The sequence below is a fragment of the Ranitomeya variabilis genome, chromosome 4 (assembly GCF_051348905.1).
Source record: "Ranitomeya variabilis isolate aRanVar5 chromosome 4, aRanVar5.hap1, whole genome shotgun sequence".
In the NCBI taxonomy this organism is placed as follows: domain Eukaryota; kingdom Metazoa; phylum Chordata; class Amphibia; order Anura; family Dendrobatidae; genus Ranitomeya; species Ranitomeya variabilis.
The window spans coordinates 656,752,397-656,775,653 of NC_135235.1; the positions used below are offsets into that span (position 1 = coordinate 656,752,397).

General features: G+C 43.5%; 1 protein-coding gene across 1 annotated transcript in view; it reads right to left on the reverse strand.

Moving 5' to 3' along the window:
* LOC143768179 (uncharacterized) overlaps nucleotides 1–23,257 on the reverse strand; it is a 134,235-nt gene that overhangs the window by 105,587 nt on the left and 5,391 nt on the right. The window contains exons 2-6 of the mRNA XM_077256868.1: nucleotides 3,989–4,133; nucleotides 3,681–3,860; nucleotides 3,473–3,596; nucleotides 3,293–3,390; nucleotides 3,004–3,094 (exon numbers count right to left, since the gene is read on the reverse strand). Of these exons, the coding sequence (XP_077112983.1) occupies nucleotides 3,004–3,094; nucleotides 3,293–3,390; nucleotides 3,473–3,596; nucleotides 3,681–3,860; nucleotides 3,989–4,066 (571 nt within the window). The 5' untranslated portion in view covers nucleotides 4,067–4,133. The remainder of the gene's footprint in view (nucleotides 1–3,003; nucleotides 3,095–3,292; nucleotides 3,391–3,472; nucleotides 3,597–3,680; nucleotides 3,861–3,988; nucleotides 4,134–23,257) is intronic.

Consider the following 23,257-nt stretch of genomic DNA (forward strand, 5'->3'; position numbering starts at 1 on the left):
AGCGGTGATCACCGCTGCGCTCTGCTCTCACTGTACGGCTGCACTCAGTCAGAGCAGGAAGCAGACTGCAAGGGACCTGACGGACATCACATGGTGAGTATGTACGGTTTGTTTTTTTTTACTTTTACGCTGGTAACCACGGTAAACATCGGGTTACTAAGCGCGGCCCTGCGCTTAGTAACCCGATGTTTACCCTGGTTACCAGCGAACCTCAGCATCGCTCCAGCGCCGTGATTGCAAAGTGTGACCGCAGTCTACGACGCTGGAGCGATACTCATACGACGCTGCGACGTCACGGATCGTGCCGTCGTAGCGACGAAAATTGCACGGTGTGACAGTACCCTTAGGCCTCTGCTAGTGATTTAAACAAACAATAAGGGTCCTATTAACAAATGGTGACATTCTGAAGATCAGTCACCACTTGCTGTCACTTAAGGGTACCGGATTCAGAGGCTGTTGCGGGACACGTAACGCATCCTCTCTGGACACCAAGAAATTTTGAGATGCTCTGTTCCTCTGGCTGGGACGGCTGCTGCTCCTGCCACATGAACAGCTGCCTCCCCTGTGTCCACGATAATGGTGAACTAGTGGTGGCTGCTGCCGAATGCCTTGGTCCATGGTAACCAGTAGTGATGAGCGAATATACACGTTACTCGATTTCCCGAGCATGCTCGGGTGTCCTCCGAGTATTTTTTAGTGCTCGGAGATTTAGTTTTTATTGCCGAAGCTGAATGATTTACATCTGTTAGCCAGCATAAGTACATTTGGGGATTCCCTAGCAACCAGGCAACCCCCACATGTACTTATGCTGGCTTACAGATGTAAATCACTCAGCTGCGGCGATAAAAACTAAATCTCCGAGTAACGAGTATATTCGCTCATCACTAGTAACCAGGCAAGGTGAGCTGGAGCCAAAGCAGCATTCTTAAGAAGTGAGAGCCAGTGCCATCTTGTGGGTCCACCTTCCTTCCGGTCCCGATGATTGCCCCCCACCTCGCGAATGTCAACCGGGTACGTCGTCCTGAATGCCCTGGTCGGCGCCGCGTAGGGTGCTGCCATTTTCTTCAGGCGCACCCACTGACATCTCTTCGGCACTCCAAAACCCAGCATGCCTTGCGCCCGTGACGTCAGTGCTGCGCGCCACAACCAGATATGCTCCCTGGCCACTCTATCATGATGAGATCAGAGGACAGCAGGCACCGGGAGGGCAGCGCAGCAATCCGAGACAAGCCTCCAGCCTGTCTGTGTGTGCCGCCCCAAGGGGACCTGTGGACGGCGCCACAGGTACGCAGCCTGTTCTTCCGACTTTGAGACAGGCCTGGGAAAGCTTTCTTCTTCAACCGTGTATTTCAGCATGGGGTTCCCATCAAGGACAGGAAACCAACTGATGCGGAGAAGAGGTACCGCCCTTTTATTTTAGTAGGTTTCCTGTCCTTGCAGGATGGATCCCATTCTCAGGTGTGCTGTGATGGTCGAAGGGAAAACCTAAAGTTTAATTATTTTTGACTTTCAGAAAAATAATGCAGAAAATAATTTGCAACACGTCGATTCTCTGTCTGTTTTTGCCCTACATTTCGCCTGTCAAGAGATGCAGAAATGGTGCCGAGATTTTAATCAACGTGTGTACATACCCTTATGGGTATTATATTGCTCACTCATAGACTATACTGTGGTCTGGAGTACATTTCCTTCGTACTCCTTTATGAGTGTATTTATTTTATTAAGCATTTCTTATATAGCGCTATTGTCACAACTCCTGGGTATACTGCTGCGGGGAGAGCTCAAAGCAAGAGTGGTGGGAAACTAACCGGGTAGCAAATAGGACCTGGACCACATGACAGGGAAGGAGGTGGTTGAGGGCCGCGCCAGATGCCGGGGTGCAGAGGAGATTATGTACACTAGAGAGTAGTTAAACATGCCAAGATCAAACCGGGGATAACGAGGTAACCAAGGGTGAGGCGGAGGGATAGCCAGAAAGGAAGCCAAAGGTCAGAAAACCAGCAGAACAAAAAAGCAAAGTAATGCACGGAGTGCAAGGCAAACAAATTGCAAACCGAGCACACACTCAAGGTGTCAGACACACAGACTAATTGAAAGTATAGCTGACAGGGAATCCTAGTCTGGAGTGTGTATAAATACCCCTCCCAGATCCAAAGAGAGGCCAGCAACACTAACCCTGAGAGAGCAGGACATGAACCATGTCCTATACCATAACAGCTATCTTATTTTGCAGAGCTCACAATCTAGATTCCCTATCAGTATGTCTTAGGAATGTGGAAGTAAACCGGAGAACCCAGAGGAAACCCATGCAAACATGGGGAGTACAAACTCCTTGCAGACGTTGTCCTTGGTGGGATTTAAACCCAGGACCCCAGTAATGCAAAGCAACAGTGCTAACCACTGAGCCACCATGCTGCCCATAGGAATACCAATACAATTTGAACAGAATGTGTATGAGGCCCTCCCGTATGTCTAATAGAGAGTTTATCCGAGTCCCTAATTTTTGGCAGTTCTTGCTTCATTTAACTGAAATTTCCTACGTTTTAATGTAAAAAAAACTATTTTGGTTAACTTTAATTATCTTTTTTGCATCTCATTTAAATTTTGCCTTATTTACAAGTCATTATACAGGAAAAAATGTTTTTTAGCTGTAAAATGAAATTTCTCGTGGATTTGCAATGTTTTACTGTCAGTCCTTTAAGTGGAGTAAAAAAAAAGTGTGACACCATTGTTCTCAGCAGAGATCTAGCAGTCAGAGATGCTTCCAGGGGTCTTCCCCATGCTATTTTCCTTCCATTCAGCACTTTTTTCCATCCATTTCAACATTTTCACTGCCCCCCAGACCTCTTGGCAGGGTCTGCCAGAAAAAAAGCTTGGCTTTTCCATTGACTCCCATTATTCTCGTTACTCGAAATGAGCATGCGAGTATTAGCAATTGCTCAGTTCGAGCAACGAGTACCCGAGCATTTTAGTGCTAGCTCATCCTTAATGGTTACTACTCACCTGGGTAGTCATATGTAGGAATCTCCTCTTTACACCACTCATCACCCATCACATTTGTCTCTGTAGCATTAATATAGATCAGATCTTTACCCTGAAACAAATATTGTAAAAGTCACAGACAGATGAAGAAGTCCCATCTATGATCAGCTCTAATCCTGCCATCTCCACCATTCACATTACACAAGTGTAAAACATACAATACTGATGAAAATAACAAGAATGAAGACAAAACCTTCACAGTAATCTCAACATCATAGGGGAGATCCCATGACACCTTCACCCCATCTACCTGATGATCCTGAAGAACATTGGGATTTTCTTGTTTACAGTCCTGTGGAAGAAGAGGACGGGGACATCTCTCTGGTGTTGTCCTGTTACTGGATAGATCTGGAGGAAACACATACAGGGACTGAATTCATTTCTTTACATACAGATAATTATAGGCCGTGTATTTAGTCCTGTCTATTACCTGGTGATGTGAGGGCCTGGGGAACCTCCATCATGACGTCCCTGTACAGATCTTTGTGTCCTTTCAAATACTCCCACTCCTCCATGGAGAAATAGATTGTGACATCCTGACATCTTATAGGAACCTGACACATACAATGATACCGTCATTCCCCCCGATTCCTTCAAAGCGTTATTGTATAATGTCCCAGCATTCCCAACAGTGTCACCTCTCCAGTCAGCAGCTCAATCATCTTGTAGGTGAGTTCTAGGATCTTCTGGTCATTGATGTCCTCATGTATCAGGGGGTGAGGTGGAGGCCCCGTGATTGGGCTCAGGGGTCTTCCCCATCCCTCAGACACAGGAGCCTGACAGTGCTCACTAGAGGTCTTCTTCACTACTGTGTAATCCTGGTTATGGAGAGACACATTAATAAATCTCACTACAGACATTTCCAGAGTCCTCACCTCTCCAGTTCTATCATTTGTTATTCCCATAGATAAGAATGATGTAATGTGACGTCATCAGAATCTCTCACCTCTCCAGTAAGCCGGAAGAGGATCTCTAGGGTGAGGTGTAATATCCTCTCCACCATCTTGTCTCTGTCACTATCCATCCTTGATGGGTAAATCAGGAAAATTCTCTCATAGATCTCCACTCAGAGTATCCGATATTGTAAGGACCTAAATGGGAAGAAGATGAGCCAATGTAACATCATAAAGAATCCCGTGTAATAATACATTTACTGGAGATAATAAGAGGAAACATATGAGGAACTAGAATGTGTAGATGTTGTATTGTTAGTTCATATACACTGGAACATTAGTGACAAAGTCAGCTTGTTCCATTCACTGGCTATTTTGGTGACTGCTTCATCCACCGATTGGCGGTAGAGATCATATGTGACCGGGAAATAGAGTAATAATATTTTAATCTTTTTCCAGTATTCATTTTTTTTTTTTGTTTACATCTACTAATAAATCCTATATATTTTAAACCACACACAACAAGCAGTTTTTTCCTCAGAATTGGCACATGAGTAAGTTTCTCATAGACTCATCTTCCATAACGCCAATTTTCCTCTCATTTACCGACACTGGAATCGGCATTAGAAATACAGCAGGAGATATTCATTACACGTGAGAAATAACTACTTCATGATGAGGACGACATCTTCATCTTCTACTACGGCTCTAGAAACATATCTGGCCAGAGTCATTCACTGACTCCATCTCACCGGCCGCTTGTATGAATGTTTCCAGCCTTTCCTTCTGTTGTGGTAAATCTTATGTCTGATTCACACACAGAAGCTTGAGGCATTTTGGTTTTCAGAAACACCGCAGATAGTAGTTACCGTATTTTTCGAATTTCAAGATGCACTTTTTTCCCAAAAAATATGGGTGGAAAATGGGGGGGTGTCACATAATCCGAATGCAGCTTACCAGGGAAAAATCGGTGGCGGTGGAGCAGGGCCATAGGAGGCAGGGCCATTGCTGCAGGAGGCAGGCGGTGGCAGGAGGGGGACGATGCTGTGGGCCCATGGTTGGGAGGAGGGGGTGATCTGGTGGTGCGAGGCAGCTGGCCCTGGGCTTTCAGAAAATGTCAGCAATGAGCGGAGTCCATGCACTTCCAATTGATTTCTCTGTGGTGGCTTAGGGAAAATGGTCGCCCTAGGCAGCGTATGCGAAGATTTAGATCTCAGCTCCCGAGATAACATCTATCAAGATCTCAAACTGTGCATCCACCGCCTACAGAGGCCATTGTCCCGAAGCCACCGCAAAGAAATTAATGGGAAGTGCAGGGACTTTGCTCACAGCAAACACTTTCTGAAAGCCCAGGGCCCGCAGCCTCGCACAGAAGGGATACCACCTCCTCCCAGCCCGATGCAGCATTGCCCCACTACTGCCGCCACCAGGTTGCTTCAACAGCAACTTTGCCTCCTGTGACACCTCTCCACCGCCGCAAACAATCTGGTAAACGACCGTAGAATAGGAATAGAAGATGCACCACCATGTTATTAAAAATGTTATAAAAAAATCTGTTTTTCCATTTACATTTGGGGTACGTCTCATGGTACTCAAAATACGATATTTAAAACCTACAGATAGAGTGTTGTGGCCTTTTTGAATGTTTTTTTTTTTTTTGCGGCATCTTCCTTTTACGCTTACTTATATTACAAGAAAATTGCCAGAAAAAAAGCAGATGTTAAAATGTTACAAAATAAACTTGGCAGGAACAATTTTTGTAAAGAACATGCAAGAAAATGTCAGACATGCTCCTTTTTATCAAATGTTAACCCCTTCCGACCCTAGATGTGTCCATAAGTCCCTGTGGCCTGGTACTTACAAACCTGTGCCGTGTGGATACGTCCAAGTGATTCTGAAAGCTTAAACCCGGCACTCAGTGCCAGAGGGGTCCTAAACCACTCCTGGCACTTTAACCCCCTTATATATGCTGCAATCGAACTCTATTTCGGAAGAAAGCCTCTCTGCCCTTGGATCGGAGACCCCACAATGACAATCGCTGGGCCTGATTGTTGACATGGCGTCCCAATGTCGTTATCATGACATCTGGGTCACCAGTGCTAGCAAAGTTGCTTGATCATGCTCAGAGCATGATGAAGCAAGTTCGTCTGTCGGTACATCGCTAACAGTTTGCATAGCTTAGGGATGCTCCTGCATCTCTATGCTATACAAGCGATCAGCCTGCAATACAAGCCATCAGCTTATACAGAGTCCGGAGTAACTCTGCTGCCTCATTATAGTGAATGGATCTCTCGGAGGTTTCATCTGAATCACGTCACTCAGACGGAAACCTCAATGTAAGTGCTCAGTGTAGAGCGCCGGATAAATAGGATCCCAAATGTTATGTAAAATGTTCCTAACAAAAGCTTCAACTCAATCCACAAAAAAAACAAGTCCCCACTCAGGTCTGTCATCTGTTAATGGAAATAGAGGGTGCTTCCCTGTTACTGGTAAACAATCAGTAGATTTGGTTTCCAGTACCATCTCTATGCTGACGACACTTAATTATACACCTCTTCTCCTGTTATCACGCCGACCTTTTTAGAAAACACCAGTGATTGTCTTACCGCTGTCTCTAACACCATGTCCTCCCTCTATCTGAAACTGAACCTGTCAAAAACTGAACTCCTTGTGTTCTCTCCCTCTACTAACCTACCTTTGCCTGACATTGCCATCTCCGTGTGTGGTTCCACCATTACTCCAAAGCAACATGCCCGCTGCCTTGGGGTCATCCTTGATTCCGAGCTTTCATTCACCCCCCACATCCGATCACTGGCTCACTCTTCTTATCTGCATCTCAAAAACATTTCTAGAATTCGCCCTTTTCTTACTTTCGACTCTGCAAAAACTCTTACTGTCTCACTTATTCATTCTCGTCTGGACTATTGTAACTCTCTACTAATCAGCCTCCCTCTTACCAAACTCTCCCAGCTCCAATCTGTCCTGAATGCTGCTGCCAGAATCATATTCCTCACCAACCGTTACACCGATGCCTCTACCTTGTGCCAGTCATTACACTGGCTACCCATCCACTCCAGAATCCAGTACAACTACTACCCTCATCCACAAAGCACTCCATGGCTCAACACCACCCTACATCTCCTCTCTGGTCTCAGTCTACCACCCTACCCGTGCTCTCCGCTCCGCTAATGACCTCAGGTTAGCATCCTCAATAATCAGAACCTCCCACTCCCGTCTCCAAGACTTTACACGTGCTGCGCCGATTCTTTGGAATGCATTACCTAGGTTAATACGATTAATCCCCAATCCCCACAGTTTTAAGCGTGCCCTAAAAACGCATTTGTTCAGACTGGCCTACCGCCTCAATGCATTAACCTAACCATCCCTGTGTGGCCCATTCAAAAAAAAAAAAAATCAGGTTCCTCTCATCATGTTCTCATACACTTTATGCAGTTAATAGCACTCTGTGTCTGTACTGCTACATACTTAGGCAGTTAACTGGTTCATGCAGCTTTACATGAACACCCGAGCCTTACACTATGGCAGGTCCAAATAAGTAAAGCAATTGTTACTATCCACCTCTCGTGTCTCCCCTTTTCCTCATAGTTTGTAAGCTTGTGAGCAGGGCCCTCATTCCTCCTGGTATCTGTTTTGAACTGTGATTTCTGTTATGCTGTAATGTCTATTGTCTGTACAAGTCCCCTCTATAATTTGTAAAGCGCTGCGGAATATGTTGGCGCTATATAAATAAAAAATTATTATTATTATTATTATTATTACTGGTAGTACAAAAGCTCTGGAAAAGCAAAATGGCTCATCACCATACAAAAGAAATTCAGCAAATTATCCGCTCCAAATGCCCCCTCCCTTCTACGCCCCACAGTGTACCTAAACCACACATAGCATCTACATGTTTGGCATTTCTGAAGCGATGAGAGCCCGCCTAAATTACGGGTGCATATCTCCAGAAGCATGGGCTGGGCATAATATACTGGTGACTGCAACATACTGGTTACTACAATGGCAGTTTGCAATTTTCACTAGGCAACATTCATTGCTGCTTGTTTCTGGAACATACCCATGGAGTCAAAATCATCAGTACAACTGTAGATAAATTCCCAAAAAGGTATAGTTTCCAAAATGGGGTCACTTGACGGGGATTTCTGCTCTTCTAGCAAGTAGGGGATCTGTATATGGAATTCGCAAACTGTCCAGGAAAATCTGCGCTACAGGAGGCAAATAGCTTTCCATTCCTCCTGAGTCTCTCCGTATGGCTAAGCAGCACTGTACAGCCACAAATGGGTTATTGCCACATTCAGTAGAAATAGTGGGACAAATTTTGGCATCATTTTTACCCACTTCTTGTGTGAAAATGTAAAATCTGGGGCTAAAAAAAAATTTTGGTGGTAAAATGTAGTTATTTTGTCTTCACTGCCCAATGTTATAAAAATCTGTGACACAACCATAATATCAATATGATCACTGCACCCCTAGATGAATTCATTGAAAGATGTAGTTTGCAAAATGGGGTCACTTATGGGGGTTCTGCAGTTCTGGTACCTCATGGGCTGTCCCAGTGGGTCATGGCACCTGCAAACCATAACAGTAAAATCTGGCGCTCCTTGCCTTCTGAGCTTTGCACTGTGCCTGAAAAATATTTCACAATTACATGTAGGGTATTGGCACACTCAGGAAAAAATGGACCTCAGTTTGTTGTAAAAAAAAATCCTATTAGCCCTTAGAAAAATTAGAAACTTGGGTCTTCAACAACATTTAAGTGGTAAAAATGTAATTTATTCTTTGGTCACTGCACAATCGTAAAATGGGGTCACTTATGGGTTTTTTGCTGTTCTGGCACCTCAGGGGATGTCCCAGTGGGTCATGGCACCCGCAAACCATAACAGTAAAATCTGCACTTATATATAATATGGTGCTCCTTCCCTTCTGAGCTTTTGCACTGTGCCTGAAAAGCAGAGGTGTAGCTAGGGGTTCAGCTCAGGGAGGGGGCAAAAAATCTGAGTGGGCCCTTAACCGGTTACCCCGATTACAACTCAGGTGGAGCACTCTTGTTGTGGATGCAGGAGAACCTCAGCAGATAAACACACCTACTGACTGTTTGACTCTATCATATATAAGGTATATTCATCCTCAACTCATACAGAAAAAAAAGAGATATAAAAGCAGCACTAGCAAACAGTGTATAATATAAGAGTGCCAAACCTTCCAGCATTTACAGATCCTCAATATGATAGCAAAAAAATTAAGGCAGCACACCATTGAGATAAAATGAAAAATAGCATTTCGATTCTCCTGGAAAAAGGATCTCAGTACAACCAAAATGTCGCTGAGTCCCCAATGATAACACCATTTTTTCATTTTGTCAACGGTGTGCCGTCTTCATTTTTTTTCTACTATATATTTTTACATTTTTATATATACAGTGTATACAGTATATATGAAGAGGTAAAGAGACATATTGTTATCTGTGCTGTCCTGCAGCCGGGGTGATGTCTATCAGTGCAGTGCATGACACTGACCACTTACAGTGCCTTGCGAAAGTATTCGGCCCCCTGGAACTTTTCAACCTTTTCCCATATATCATGCTTCAAACATAAAGATATCAAATGTACATTTTTGGTGAAGAATCAACAACAAGTGGAACACAATTGTGAAGTTGAACAAAATTTATTGGTTATTTAAAATGTTTGTTGAAGTTCAAAACCTGAAAAGTGGGGCGTGCAATATTATTCGGCCCCTTTACTTTCAGTGCAGCAAACAGTCCAGAAGTTCATTGTGGATCTCTGAATGATCCAATGTTGTCCTAAATGCCTAATGATGATAAATATAATCCACCTGTGTGTAATCAAGTCTCCGTATTAATGCACCTGATCTGTGATAGTCTCAGAGTTCTGTTTGAAGCACAGAGAGCCTCATGAAGACCAAGGAACACAACAGGCAGGTCCGTGATACTGTTGTGAAGTTTAAAGCTGGATTTGGATACAAAATGATTTCCAAAACTTTAAACATCCCAAGGAGCACTGTACAAGCAATCATATTGAAATGGAAGGAGTATTATACCACTGTAGTTCTAACAAGACCCTGTCGTCCCTCTAAATTCTCATCTCAAACAAGGAGAAGACTGATCAGAGATGCAGCCAAGAGGCCCATGATCTACAGCTGTGGTGGGACAGTCTGTCCAGGACAACATTCAGTCGTACAGTGCACAAATTTTGCCTTATGGAAGAGTGGCAAGAAGAAAGCCATTTCTCAAAGATATCCATCAAAAGTGTAATTTAAAGTTTGCAACAAGCTACCTGGGAGGCACACCAAACATGTGGAAGAAGGTGCCCTGGTCAGATGAAACCAAAATTGAACTTTTTGGCAACAATGCCAAACGATATATTTGGCGTAAAGGCAACAGAGCTCATCACTCCGAACACATCATCCCCACTGTCAAACATGGTGGTGGCAGCATCATGGTTTGGGCCTGCTTTTTCTTCAGCAGGGACAGGAAAGATGGTAAAAATTGATGAGAAGATGGATGGAGCCAAATACAGTACCATTCTTAAAGAAAACATGTTGAGTCTGCAAAAGACCAGAGACTGAGATCGAGATTTGTCTTCCAACAAGACAATGATCCCAAACATAAAGCAGAATCTACAATGGAATAGTTCACAAATAAACGTATCCAGGTGTTCGAATGGCCAAGTCAAAGTCCAGACCTCAATCCAATCGAGTATCCAACAAAGTATTAAGTTAAAGGGGCCGAATAATATTGCATGCCCCACTTTTCAGTTTTTGAATTTCCACAAAAATTTAAAATAACCAATAAATTTCATTCAACTTCACAATTGTGTTCCACTTGTTGTTAATTCTTCACCAAAAATTTACATTTGGTATCCTTATGTTTGAAGCATGATATGTGGGAAAAGGTTGAAAAATTCCAGGGGGCCCGAATACTTTCGCAAGGCACTATATGTCAGTCCCCCTATCTCAGGCACCATGAGATTTACGACAGCTGCTTTGAAGTCTTTTACAGATCAGGTGATTTGCATAGACAGAGACACCGATCTGTTTAAAAGTTCAAGCAGCTGCCATAAATCTACTGTGCCTCAGCAAGATGGCAAAAACAATAAAAGGAACCATCCAGGACTTGTCAGGAGGTGATCAGCGTCCTGCCCCCTCCTCCGATCCCGGGTGCAGGCAGTAGCCTGAGCTCCTACTCACAGCACCATCCTGACATTCGTCCTGCTCTTCTCTGGCGGGAAGAAGAAGCTGGTGCTCTGCGCTGTGACGTCTCTCCTGCAGTCACACAGGGTGCAATGTGGCGTGTCTGCAGTTTGCCAGAGCCAGCTTACAGGTACAGTGCAGACATCTAGAGTCCCGGGGGGGCGTATTCTCATGTCTATAGATCAGACAGTGGTACTACAGGGAGATCATGTCTTCCTGCACTAGTTCCTAACTACATCGGCGTGCTGCGGACGCTGACATTAACAGTGGCAGTAGCTCTGGATGGGCCCCTCAGAGCAAGGGGCCCAGGGCAATCACACCCTCTGCCCCCCTGGTAGCTACGCTACTGCATAAAATTATTTCCCGATTACATGTAGGGTATAGGTGCACTCAGAATAAATGTACCTGTTTGTTGTAAAAATGTCCTATTAGCCCTTAGAAAAATTAAAAACTTGGGTCTTAAACAACATTTTAGTGGTAAAAATGTAATTTATTCTTTCTTTACCGCTCAATGGTATAAAAGACTTCCTAGAAATAAACTGAAGCATATACCAAGTAAAAATTTTTTTAAAAAATGTATTTAATAAATATTGACACACAACTGTTTAAAAAGATTCAGCGGATGAATACACACATATGGACCTGAGAACACAGGAATTACTATACCCATGCCATAAACATATTAAAAAAAATGGATAAATATCCAGAGCATATAAAGAAAACGTTTTTCTCTAGGGTTCCTCAGAAAGGGCTACCTTATATATGGAACAAAGCTTTCTTGAATGTTAATCAATGTTATATAATTCAATATATTTCACTTTGCAAACAGTGCTTTTGGACTCATATGTCAGCCAAATTTGGTATTCAATATAACATTCATAAAGCATAGACACATAAATAAGGAAAAGAGTTTTCCATACAGCTCTATTTAAATGCCCATATAGCTTATGGCTCCATGTAAAAACCTTTGTGGCTCCTCACAGCAAAATTGTCTACATACATAGTTATAAAGGCTGAGTCACACATAACGATATCGTTAACGATATCGTTATGTGTGACAGTGACCAACGATCAGGCCCCTGCTGGTGGGAGATCGTTGGTCGTTGGGGAATGATCAGGACCATTTTTTGGTCGCTGATCACCCGCTGTCATCGCTGGATCGGCGTGTGCGACGCCGATCCAGCGATCTGTTCACTTGTAACCAGGGTAAATATCGGGTAACCCGATATTTACCCTGGTTACCATTGTAAAAGTTTAAAAAAAAAAACACTACATACTCACATTCTGATGTCTGTCACGTCCCCCGGCGTCCACAGGGTTAAAACTGCTTTCGGCAGGAGCGCTGCTAATGCACGCGCTCCGGCCGAGAGCTTCCGTGCACTGAATGTGTCAGCGCCGGCCGTAAAGCAGAGCACAGCAGTGAAATCACCGCTGTTACTGCCGGCGCTGACACATTCAGTGCAGGGAAGCGCTCTGCAGCAGCGCGTGCATTAGCAGCGCTCTTGCCGAAAGCAGTTTTAACCCTGTGGACGCCGGCGGGGGACGTGACAGACATCAGAATGTGAGTATGTAGTGGGTTTTTTTTTTAACTTTTACAATGGTAACCAGGGTAAATATCAGGTTACTAAGCGCGGCCCTGCGCTTAGTAACCCGATGTTTACCCTGGTTACCCGGGTGCTGCAGGGGGACTTCGGCATCGTTGAAGACAGTTTCAACGATGCCGAAGTCGTTCCCCTGATCGTTGGTCGCTGGAGAGAGCTGTCTGTGTGACAGCTCCCCAGCGACCACACAACGACTTACCAACGATCACGGCCAGGTCGTATTGCTGGTCATGATCGTTGGTAAGTCGTTTAGTGTGACTAAGCCTTAACCCCTTAACGACCGCCGATACGCCTTTTAACGGCGGCCGCTAAGGGTACTTAAACCACAGCGCCGTTAATTAACGGCGCTGTGGAAAAAGTGAATAGCGCCCCCCAGAGTCGGATTTTCTCTGGGGTCTCGGTTGCCGAGGGTAGCCGAGACCCCAGAGAACATGATTCGGGGGTTTTTTACCGACCCCCGAGTTGCGATCGCCGGTAATTAACCGTTTACCGGCGGTCGCAACAAAAAAAAAAAACGCGATGTGCCGTTTAATTTCTCTGTCCTCCGATGTGATCGCACATCGGAGGACAGAGAAATAGGGTCCCCGATGGCCCCCAATAGCCCCCCGATACTTACCTACCTCCCCCGGTGCTCCTCGTGGGTCCCCATGGGCGCCGCCATCTTTTTTCCGGGAAAAAATGGCGGGCGCACGCGCAGTGCGCCCGCCGCCCGGCACCCGGATGTTCTTTGGGGTCTCGGCTGCCGGGGGTAGCCGAGACCCCAAAGAACATGATCGGGGTCGGTTTGTACCGACCCCTGTTTTGCGATCGCCGGTAATTAACAGGTTACCGGCGACCGCAAAAAAAAAAAAAAAGCGATCTGTATTTCTCTGTCCTCTGATGTGATCACACATCAGAGGACAGAGAAATAGGGGGATTCGGGGACCCTAACATACTCACCCGGTGTCCCTGGGTCCTCTTCTGTCTTCTCCTGCCAGCCGGCTTTTTCCTAATTGCGGGCGCATGCGCAGTGCGCCCGCCATCTGCTGCCATCTGCCGGCCGGCAGGAGAAGACGAGTTGGGGCTAAAATTAGGGTTAGGGTTAGGGTTAGAGTTAGGGTTAGAGTTAGAGTTAGGGTTAGAGTTAGGGTTAGGGTTGGGGCTAAATTTAGGGTTAGGGTTAGGGCTAGGCTACTTTCACACTAGCGTTTTTTGGCCTCCGTCGCAATGCGTCGGAGAAAAAACGCATCCTGCAAAAGTGCTTGCAGGATGCGTTTTTTCTCCATTGGCTTGCATTAGCGACGCATTGCGACGGATTGCCACGTCGCATCCGTCGTGCGACGGATGCGTCGTGCTTTGGCGGACCGTCGGCACAAAAAAAGCTACATGTAACTTTTTTGTGCGACGTGTCCGCCATTTCCGACCGCGCATGCGCGGCCGGAACTCCGCCCCCGCCTCCCCTCACAATGGGGCAGCGGATGCGTTGAAAAAACAGCATCCGCTGCACCCGTTGTGTGGCACTTACAACGCTAGCGTCGGTACGTCGGCCCGGCACACTGCGATGGGCCGAGTACGACGCTAGTGTGAAAGTAGCCTTAGGCTTCTATCACACTTGCGTCGGTACGGGGCGGTCGCAATGCGTCGGCCCGACGTACCGACGCACGTTGTGAAAATTGTGCACAACGTGGGCAGCGGATGCAGTTTTTCAACGCATCCGCTGCCCAGTCTATGTCCTGGGGAGGAGGGGGCAGAGTTACGGCCACGCATGCGCGGAAATGGCAGACGCGACGTACAAAAAAAAGGTTACATTGAACTTTTTTTGTGACAACGGGGCTAAAGTTATGGTTAGGGTTGGGGCTAAAGTTAGGATTAGGGTTGGGGCTAAAGTTAGGGTTAGAGTTGGGATTAGGGTTTGGATTAGGGTTGGGATTAGGGTTACGTTTGGGATTAGGGTTAGGGATGTGTTGGATTTAGGGTTTTGATTAGGGTTATGGTTAGGGTTGAGATTAGGGCTGTTTTGGGGTTAGGGTTGTGATTATCGTTAGGGTTGTGATTAGGATTATGGATCGGGTTAAGATTAGGGTTAGGGGTGTGTTGGAGTTAGGGTTGGAGTTATAATTTGGGGGTTTCCACTGTTTAGGTACATCAGGGGGTCTCCAAACACAACAGCCAATTTTGCGCTAAAAAAGTCAAATGGTGCTCCCTCCCTTCTGAGCTCTGCCGTGCGCCCAAACAGTGGTTTACCCCCACATATGGGGCATCAGCGTACTCGGGATAAATTGGACAACAACTTTTGGGGTCCAATTTCTCCTGTTACCCTTGTGAAAATAAAAACTTGGGGGCTAAAAAAATCTTTTGTGGGAAAAAAAAATATTTTTTATTTTCACTACTCTGCATTATAAACTTCTGTGAAGCACTTGAGCATTCAAAGTTCTCACCACATATCTAGATAAGTTCTTTAGGGGGTCTAGTTTCCAAAATTTGGTCACTTGTGGGGGGTTTCTACTGTTTAGGTACATCAGGGGCTCTGCAAACGCAACATAACACCCACAGACAATTCTATCAAAGTCTGAATTCCAAAATGGCGCTCCTTCTCTTCCGAGCTCTGCCGTGCGCCCAAACAGTGGTTTACCCCCACATATTGGGTACCAGCATACTCAGGACAAATTGGACAACAACATTTGGGGTCCAATTTCTCTTGTTACCCTTGTGAAAATAAAAATTTGGGGGCTAAAAAAATCTTTTGTGGGAAAAAAAAATATTTTTTATTTTCACTACTATGCATTATAAACGTCTGTGAAGCACTTGGGCATTCAAAGTTCTCACCACATATCTAGATAAGTTCCTTGGGGGGTCTATTTTCCAAAATGGGGTCACTTGTTGGGAGTTTCTACTGTTTAGGTACATTAGGGGTCTGCAAACGCAACATAACGCCCGCAGACAATTATATCAAAGTCTGCATTCCAAAATGGCGCTCCTTCCCTTCCGAGCTCTGCCGTGCGCCCAAGCAGTGGTTTACCCCCACATATGGGGTACCAGCATACTCAGGACAAATTGGACAACAACTTTTGGGGTCCAATTTCTCTTGTTACCCTTGTGAAAATAAAAACTTAGGGGCTAAAAAATCTTTATTGTTAAAAAAAATATATTTTTTATTTTCACGACTCTGCATTATAAACTTCTGTGATGCACTTGGGCATTCAAAGTTCTCACTACACATCTAGATAAGTTCCATGGGGGGTCTAGTTTCCAAAATGGGGTCACTTTTGGGGGGTTTCTACTGTTTAGGCACATCAGGGGCTCTCCAAACGCGACATGGCGTCCGATCTCAATTCCAGTCAATTTTGCATTGAAAAGTCAAATGGCGCTCCTTTGCTTCCGAGCTCAGCCATGCACCCAAACAGTGGTTTACCCCCACATACGGGGTGTCGGCGTACTCAAGACAAATTGTACAACAACTTCTGGTGTCCATTTTCTCCTGTTACCCTTGGTAAAATAAAAATTTGGAGGCAAAAAGATCAATTTTGTAGAAAAAATGCGATTTTTTTATTTTCACGGCTCTACGTTATAAACTTCTGTGAAGCACCTGGGGGTTTAAAGTGCTCACCACACATCTAGATAAGTTCCTTAAGGGGTCTAGTTTCCAAAATGGTGTCATTTGTGGGGGGTCTCCACTGTTTAGGCACATCAGCGGCTCTCCAAACGTGACATGGCGTCCGATCTCAATTCCAGCCAATTCTACATTGAAAAAGTAAAACGACACTCCTTCTCTTCCAAGCTCTGCGGTGCGCCCAAACAGTGGTTTACCCCCACATATGGGGTATCGACGTACTCAGGAGAAATTGCACAACAACTTTTGTGGTCTAATTTCTCCTGTTACCCTTGTGAAAATAAAAATTTGGGGGCAAAAAGATCATTTTTGTAGAAAAAATGCGATTTTTTTATTTTCACGGCTTTACGTTATAAACTTCTGTGAAGCACTTGGGGGTTCAAAGTGCTCACCGAATATCTAGATAAGTTCCTTAAGGGGTCTAGTTTCCAAAATGGTATCACTTGTGGGGGGTTTCCACTGTTTAGGCACATCAGGGGCTCTCCAAACGCGACATGGCATCCGATCTCAATTCCAGCCAATTCTGCATTGAAAAAGTCAAACGGTGCTCCTTCACTTCCAAGCTCTGCGGTGCGCCCAAACAGTGGTTTACCCCCACATATGGGGTATTGACGTACTCAGGAGAAATTGCACAACAACTTTTGTGGTCTAATTTCTCCTGTTACCCTTGTGAAAATAAGAATTTGTGGGCGAAAACATCATTTTTGTGAAAACAAATGCGATTTTTTATTTTCACGGCTCTACGTTATAAACTTCTGTGAAGCACTTGGGGGTTCAAAGTGCTCACCACACATCTAGATAAGTTCCTTAAGGGGTCTTGTTTCCAAAATGGTATCACTTGTGGGGGGTTTCCACTGTTTAGGCACATTAGGGGCTCCCGAAACGCGACATGGCGTCTGATCTCAATTCCAGCCAATTCTGCATTGAAACAGTCAAACGGTGCTCCTTCACTTCCAAGCTCTGCGGTGCGCCCAAACAGTGGTTTACCTCCACATATGGGGTATCGGCGTACTCAGGAAAAATTGCACAACAAAATTTGTGGTTACATTTCTGTTTTTACATTTGTGAAAATTAAAAAAAATGGTTCTGAAGTAAAATGTTTGCAAAAAAAAGTTAAATGTTCATTTTTTCTTCCACATTGTTTCAGTTCCTGTGAAGTACGTAAAGGGTTAATAAACTTCTTGAATGTGGTTTTGAGCAGCTTGAGGGGTGCAGTTTTTAGAATGGTGTCACACTTGGTTATTTTCTATCATATAGACCCCTCAAAATGACTTCAAATGAGATGTGGTCCCTAAAAAAAAATGGTGTTGTAAAAATGAGAAATTGCTGGTCAACTTTTAACCCTTATAACTCCCTAACAAAAAAAAAAAATTGTTTCCAAAATTGTGCTAATGTAAAGTAGACATGTGGGAAATGTTATTTATTAACTATTTTTTGTGACATATCTCTCTGATTTAAGGGCATAAAAATACAAAGTTTGAAAATTGCAAAATTTTAAAAATTTTCGCCATATTTCCATTTTTTTCATAAATAATCGAAAGTAATATCGAAGAAATGTTACCACTAACTTGAAGTACAATATGTCACGAAAAAACAATCTCAGAATCAGTGGGATCCGATAAAGCGTTCCAGAGTTATAACCTCTTAAAGTGACACTGGTCAGAATTGTAAAAATTGGCTCGGTCATTAAGTACCAAATTGGCTCTGTCACTAAGGGGTTAAGATTGCTTGCTATCTCTATATCCAAAGACAATAAATAACATTAAAGTGCATAATGCTAAATAATGTTCAATATTAGTGCAAAACATGCTTTAGAATACTTGTAGAGACAAAACCATATTGTAAGGTACAAAACCAAGCTACTAAATATGGCAGCAATCAAATGGATGACATAAAATTAGGTTAAGGTGCAGTGGTTAAAGTGCAAGCATGCTGCTGAAGGTTTGTAATAGTCAGCTAGACATGACGGAGGAAGCAAATCAGCTAAATTCAAGGGGTATACATGACCTGGTTGGCAGGGAACGTCCCGACGCCCGTTTCGCGTTAACTTCTTCTGATGGGGATGTAGTCATGTCATTACTCTGTAAGTATTCTAAAGCATGTTTTGCACTAATACTTAACATTATTTAGCACTATGCACTTTAATGTTACTTATTGTCTTTGGATATAGAGATATAGAGCAAGTAGTGATGAGCTAATATACTCGTTACTCGAGATTTCTCGAGCACGCTCGGGGGGTCCTCCGAGTATTTTTTAGTGCTCTGAAATTTCGTTTTTCTTGCCGCAGCTGAATGATTTACATCTGTTAGCCAGCATAAGTATATGTGGGGATTCCCTAGCAACCAGGCAACCCCCACATGTACTTATGCTGGCTAACAGATGTAAATCATTCAGCTGCGGCAAGAAAAACGAAATTTCAGAGCACTAAAAAATACTCGGAGGACCCCCGAGCATGCTCGAGAAATCTCGAGTAAGGGTCATTCCATGTCAAGTGAACCAATGATTTTTACCTCTATATTTTTAATTCTTTGAGATTTTGTTATTTGGTAATAGTGTGTCAGAGAATGCAAAATGTGAAGAAAAAAAAATTCTAGATTTTTTTTTTTTTTTATTGATTTTCAAAGTTTGGAAAAGTGCGAATTTTGGTGTTGCCTGCCTTAACATTTCTCCTCATAACTCAGGCTAGAAAAAAGATAAGAGAAACCAAACAAAACACCATTCTACTCAGAACTGTACAGGCTTTCACCAGATATGTCACAAGAGTATCTTTAATAATATTTTACCCATGCGAAAGCAAACGCAAAACTTTAAAACGCATTTTCGAACAAAAATGTTTAATTTAAAAAATTCAAAAACTGCATATGTACCTGCTATGCTCCTAGCCACATCTGTACCAAAATACAAGTTGGGATCGTGATGGGATCATATTTTAAAAAATAAAACTATTACAGTGTCTGTTCGAAAATCTCAAATTCAGATCTGGTCAGCCTGTGGTGTAGAAGTGTGGGGTCTATATTTACCTAATAATCCATGATTTTTAGATGTTACGGTATTATTTTATTATGTTTTAAAGCTTAGAATCAGGAGAGGACAGAGGAGAAGCTTTGTTAGGGCTGAGAATGACCAGAGGTAGACGGTGACTGCAGAGCAGATGACAGGCCGGCAGCTCGGGCCTCCAGAGGACATATTCACACCAAATCTTACACCCAGGCAACTCCTCAAATGGAGGGAGAAAAATACTCTTAACATCCAGTTCATGTATTGTACAAACCAGGACTATGGGGAGGAGGAGGAGAGATTGTTATAACATCGGTTACAGGAAGCAGAACCCATCACAGGGACTCGGCAATACCGGACTGTCATCCCATGTAGTGGAAATAAAGACAGTGACGTCCAGGAGGTGGTAGAAGGCAGCACAAGATCGGCCATGGATGACAACTGGCTATGTGACCTGTGAATATGATCGGCGCTGGCGGCTACTGACTCTCCAAAGATTGTGACAATGAAGAAGTAGAAGTGACTTTTCTGCACCTTCTGGTCCAGCGCCGTCCTTTGTGTATCCAAGAAAATCAGACATTGTAAAAGTGAACAAAAATCAGATCTAAAGCTGGTTTCACACTTGCGTTTTTATCTGCATGCGTTTTTTTAAAAAACGCATGTGTGAAAAAACGCATGTAAACGCGGTAAAACGCATGCGTTTTTTAGACGCATGCGTTTTTATAGAAAAACACAAGAAAACAAGAAAAAAAACAAAAAAAACCTAACCCTAACCCTACCCCTAATCCTACCCCTAACCCTACCCCTAACCCTAATCAGTGGCCACTTATATAAGTGCCACGTATTTAAGTGCCACGTATTTAAGTGCCACGCATTTAAGTGCCACGTATTTACGTGCCACGATATTTCAGTGCCACGTATAACCACGTAGTTATAGTATTTATAGTACGTGGCACTTAAATACGTGGCACTGAAATACGTGGCACTGAAATACGTGGCACTTAAATACGTGGCACTGAATTACGTGGCACTGAATTACGTGGCACTTAAATATGTGGCACTGAAATACGTGGCACTGAAATACATGGCACTTAAATACGTGGCACTGAATTACGTGGCATTGAAATACGTGGCACTGAATTACGTGGCACTGAAATATGTGGCATTGAAATACGTGGCATTGAAATACGTGGCACTGAAATACATGGCACTGAAATACGTGGCATTGAAATATGTGGCATTGAAATACGTGGCACTGAAATACGTGACATTGAAATACGTGGCATTGAAATACGTGGCACTGAAATACGTGGCATTGAAATACGTGGCATTGAAATACGTGGCACTGAAATATGTGGCACTATGACTGTCAGAAAATGTTCAATAAACGGTTAGGGGTGAGGTTTGGGGTAGGGTTAGGGTTTGGATCCCTTTATCACCTTGATGGTGGTGGGTGACTTTTCAGTGTGTTTTCTGTTTTTTTTCTATAAAAACGCATGCGTTTTTAACGCAAACAAACGCATGTGCTTAAAAACGCATGCGTTCACATAGACAGCAATGCATTTTTTTGCCGCGAAAAACGCATGCGTTTTTTCGCGGCAAAAAAAAAACGCGCAAAAAAATACTACAGGTTGCATTTTTGAAAATGAACGCATGCAGAAAAAAAACGCATGCGTTTGAAAACGCGACCAAACGCATACAAAAAAACGCATGCGTTTGAAAACGCGACCAAACGCATACAAAAAAACGCATGCGTTTTCAATGTTAAATATAGGGGAAAAAACGCATGCGTTTTTTTGCAAAAAACGCTGCAGACAAAAACGCAAGTGTGAAACCAGCCTAACTCAGGTGGAGCCGAGCACCATGACAGCCGCACATACTCTGACACAGAAGGAAACGGCCATTGCTAGTGAGCGCTTATGGGCAAGATGACATTTCACCCACTAGAAGGGACACATTGATGATAACAGGCCAGTGTAAAAACCTACTATTGTTTGATTAGATCATATTTTATAGAAAGAGGATTTAACTACTGTACTGTCCTTCTTAAACACTTCAGAAATGACATGTTTAGTGATATAATAGAAAAAAATTGTTCCATGTATAAATAGGTGGTAAAAATATTGGTTCTTTTAATCTTGTTTTTAACATATAATTAGGATGAGACTGTATTTAGCAAATCACAGAGGCTATGATCACCTTTTATCTTTTGGCTTGCTCAGCATTTTCAACCTGAATGCATTGAACAAGTTGTGTTATGATGATTAAGATGCATTTATTCTGGCACTTCAGTAGTTGTTTTTTGTGTTTCTTTATTGTTACATATAAATGTTGAATGCAATAAGTTGTAATTTGAAAAGAAAAAAGGAAGAAACTGACAAAAACATAAAATCAGATGATTCAAGGCTTAAAAAAACAATAAAAATTTGATAGGTCCCAAGTTGAATCCCTGTACAAATATAAACAAGGACACAAGTAAGGCTACTTTCACACTAGCGTTGTTTGCTGTACGTTGCAATGCGTCGTTTAGGAGAAAAAACGCATCCTGCAGTTGTCCGCAGGATGCGTTTTTTCCCCATAGATTTACATTAGCGACGCATTGCGACATATGGCCACACGTCGCAACCGTCGTGCGACGGTTGCGTCGTGTTTTGGCAGACCGTCGGCACAAAAAAAGTTATCATGTAACTTTTTTTGCCCGTCGTGTCCGCCATTTTCGACCGCGCATGCGCGGCCAAAACTCCCCCTCCTCCTCCCCGGACATTACAATGGGGCAGCGGAAGCGTTGTAAGACTGCTTCCGCTGCCCACGTCTGGCATCACTTTCACAACGCGCGTCGGCACGTCAGGCCGACGCTAGTGTGAAAGAAGCCTAACACACATGCATGTTTTCACAATTTTAAAACATACGTTTTTTTCACAATTGCGCATCAAAAGTTTGAATTTGATTTCTCCAAAACAAAATTTAAAGAAACATAGTCTTGTGACATATTAAATGAAAGCCGGTACCGTTCTGAGAAAAATGATGCTTCTCCCACCTCTTTATCTTAAATCTAGCCCGAGATATGATAAAAAATGTAAAGCCATACTAGGCCAAAATCTGCGCTTTTTTGAAACTTTAGAAATCTGTAAAAAATTAAATGATGAAGAAAAAAATTCAAACCTTTTAATTTGTAATTAACTAAAGTTGTACTTCATAAAAACAAAAAATAAAAAAAATTCTAAAGACGTCAGGTAAAAAAAATATTCATATTTGGATCACTTGATATGGAATGACCCCTAACGAGTATATTCGCTCATCACTAAGGCCGGCCTCACACTAGCGAGTTTTACGGACGTATGAGCGCATAAACTACGTCCGTAAAATACGCATTGCACACGGCCCAATGATTCTCTATGGCCCAGCTCCTATCTGTCGTATATTACGCATCCGTAATATACGGTCTTGTACGGCCGTAGAAAATAGCAGCATGCTGCGTTTGTCACCGTATTGTGCAAAAAAATCGCCAATGAAAGTCTATGGGGGAGAGAAAAACACGGATTACAAACGGACCAGCAGTGTGACTTGCGAGAAATACGCGCCGGTGTTAGAGAGAAAAGCCGGTAATTCAATTGCCGGCTTCTCATTTCTCCTTCCCAAACCCGACAGGATATGAGACATGGTTTACATACAGTAAACCATCTCATATCGCTTTTTTTTTTCATATTCCACACTACTAATGTTAGTGGTCTGTATGTGCAAAATTTGGGCGCTGTAGCTTGTAAAATAAAGGGTTAAATGGAGGAATAAATTGGCGTGGGCTCACGCGCAATTTTCTCCGCCAGAGTGGTAAAGCCAGTGACTGAGGGCAGATATTAATAGCCTAGAGAGGGTCCATGGTTATTGGCCCCCCCTGGCTACAAACA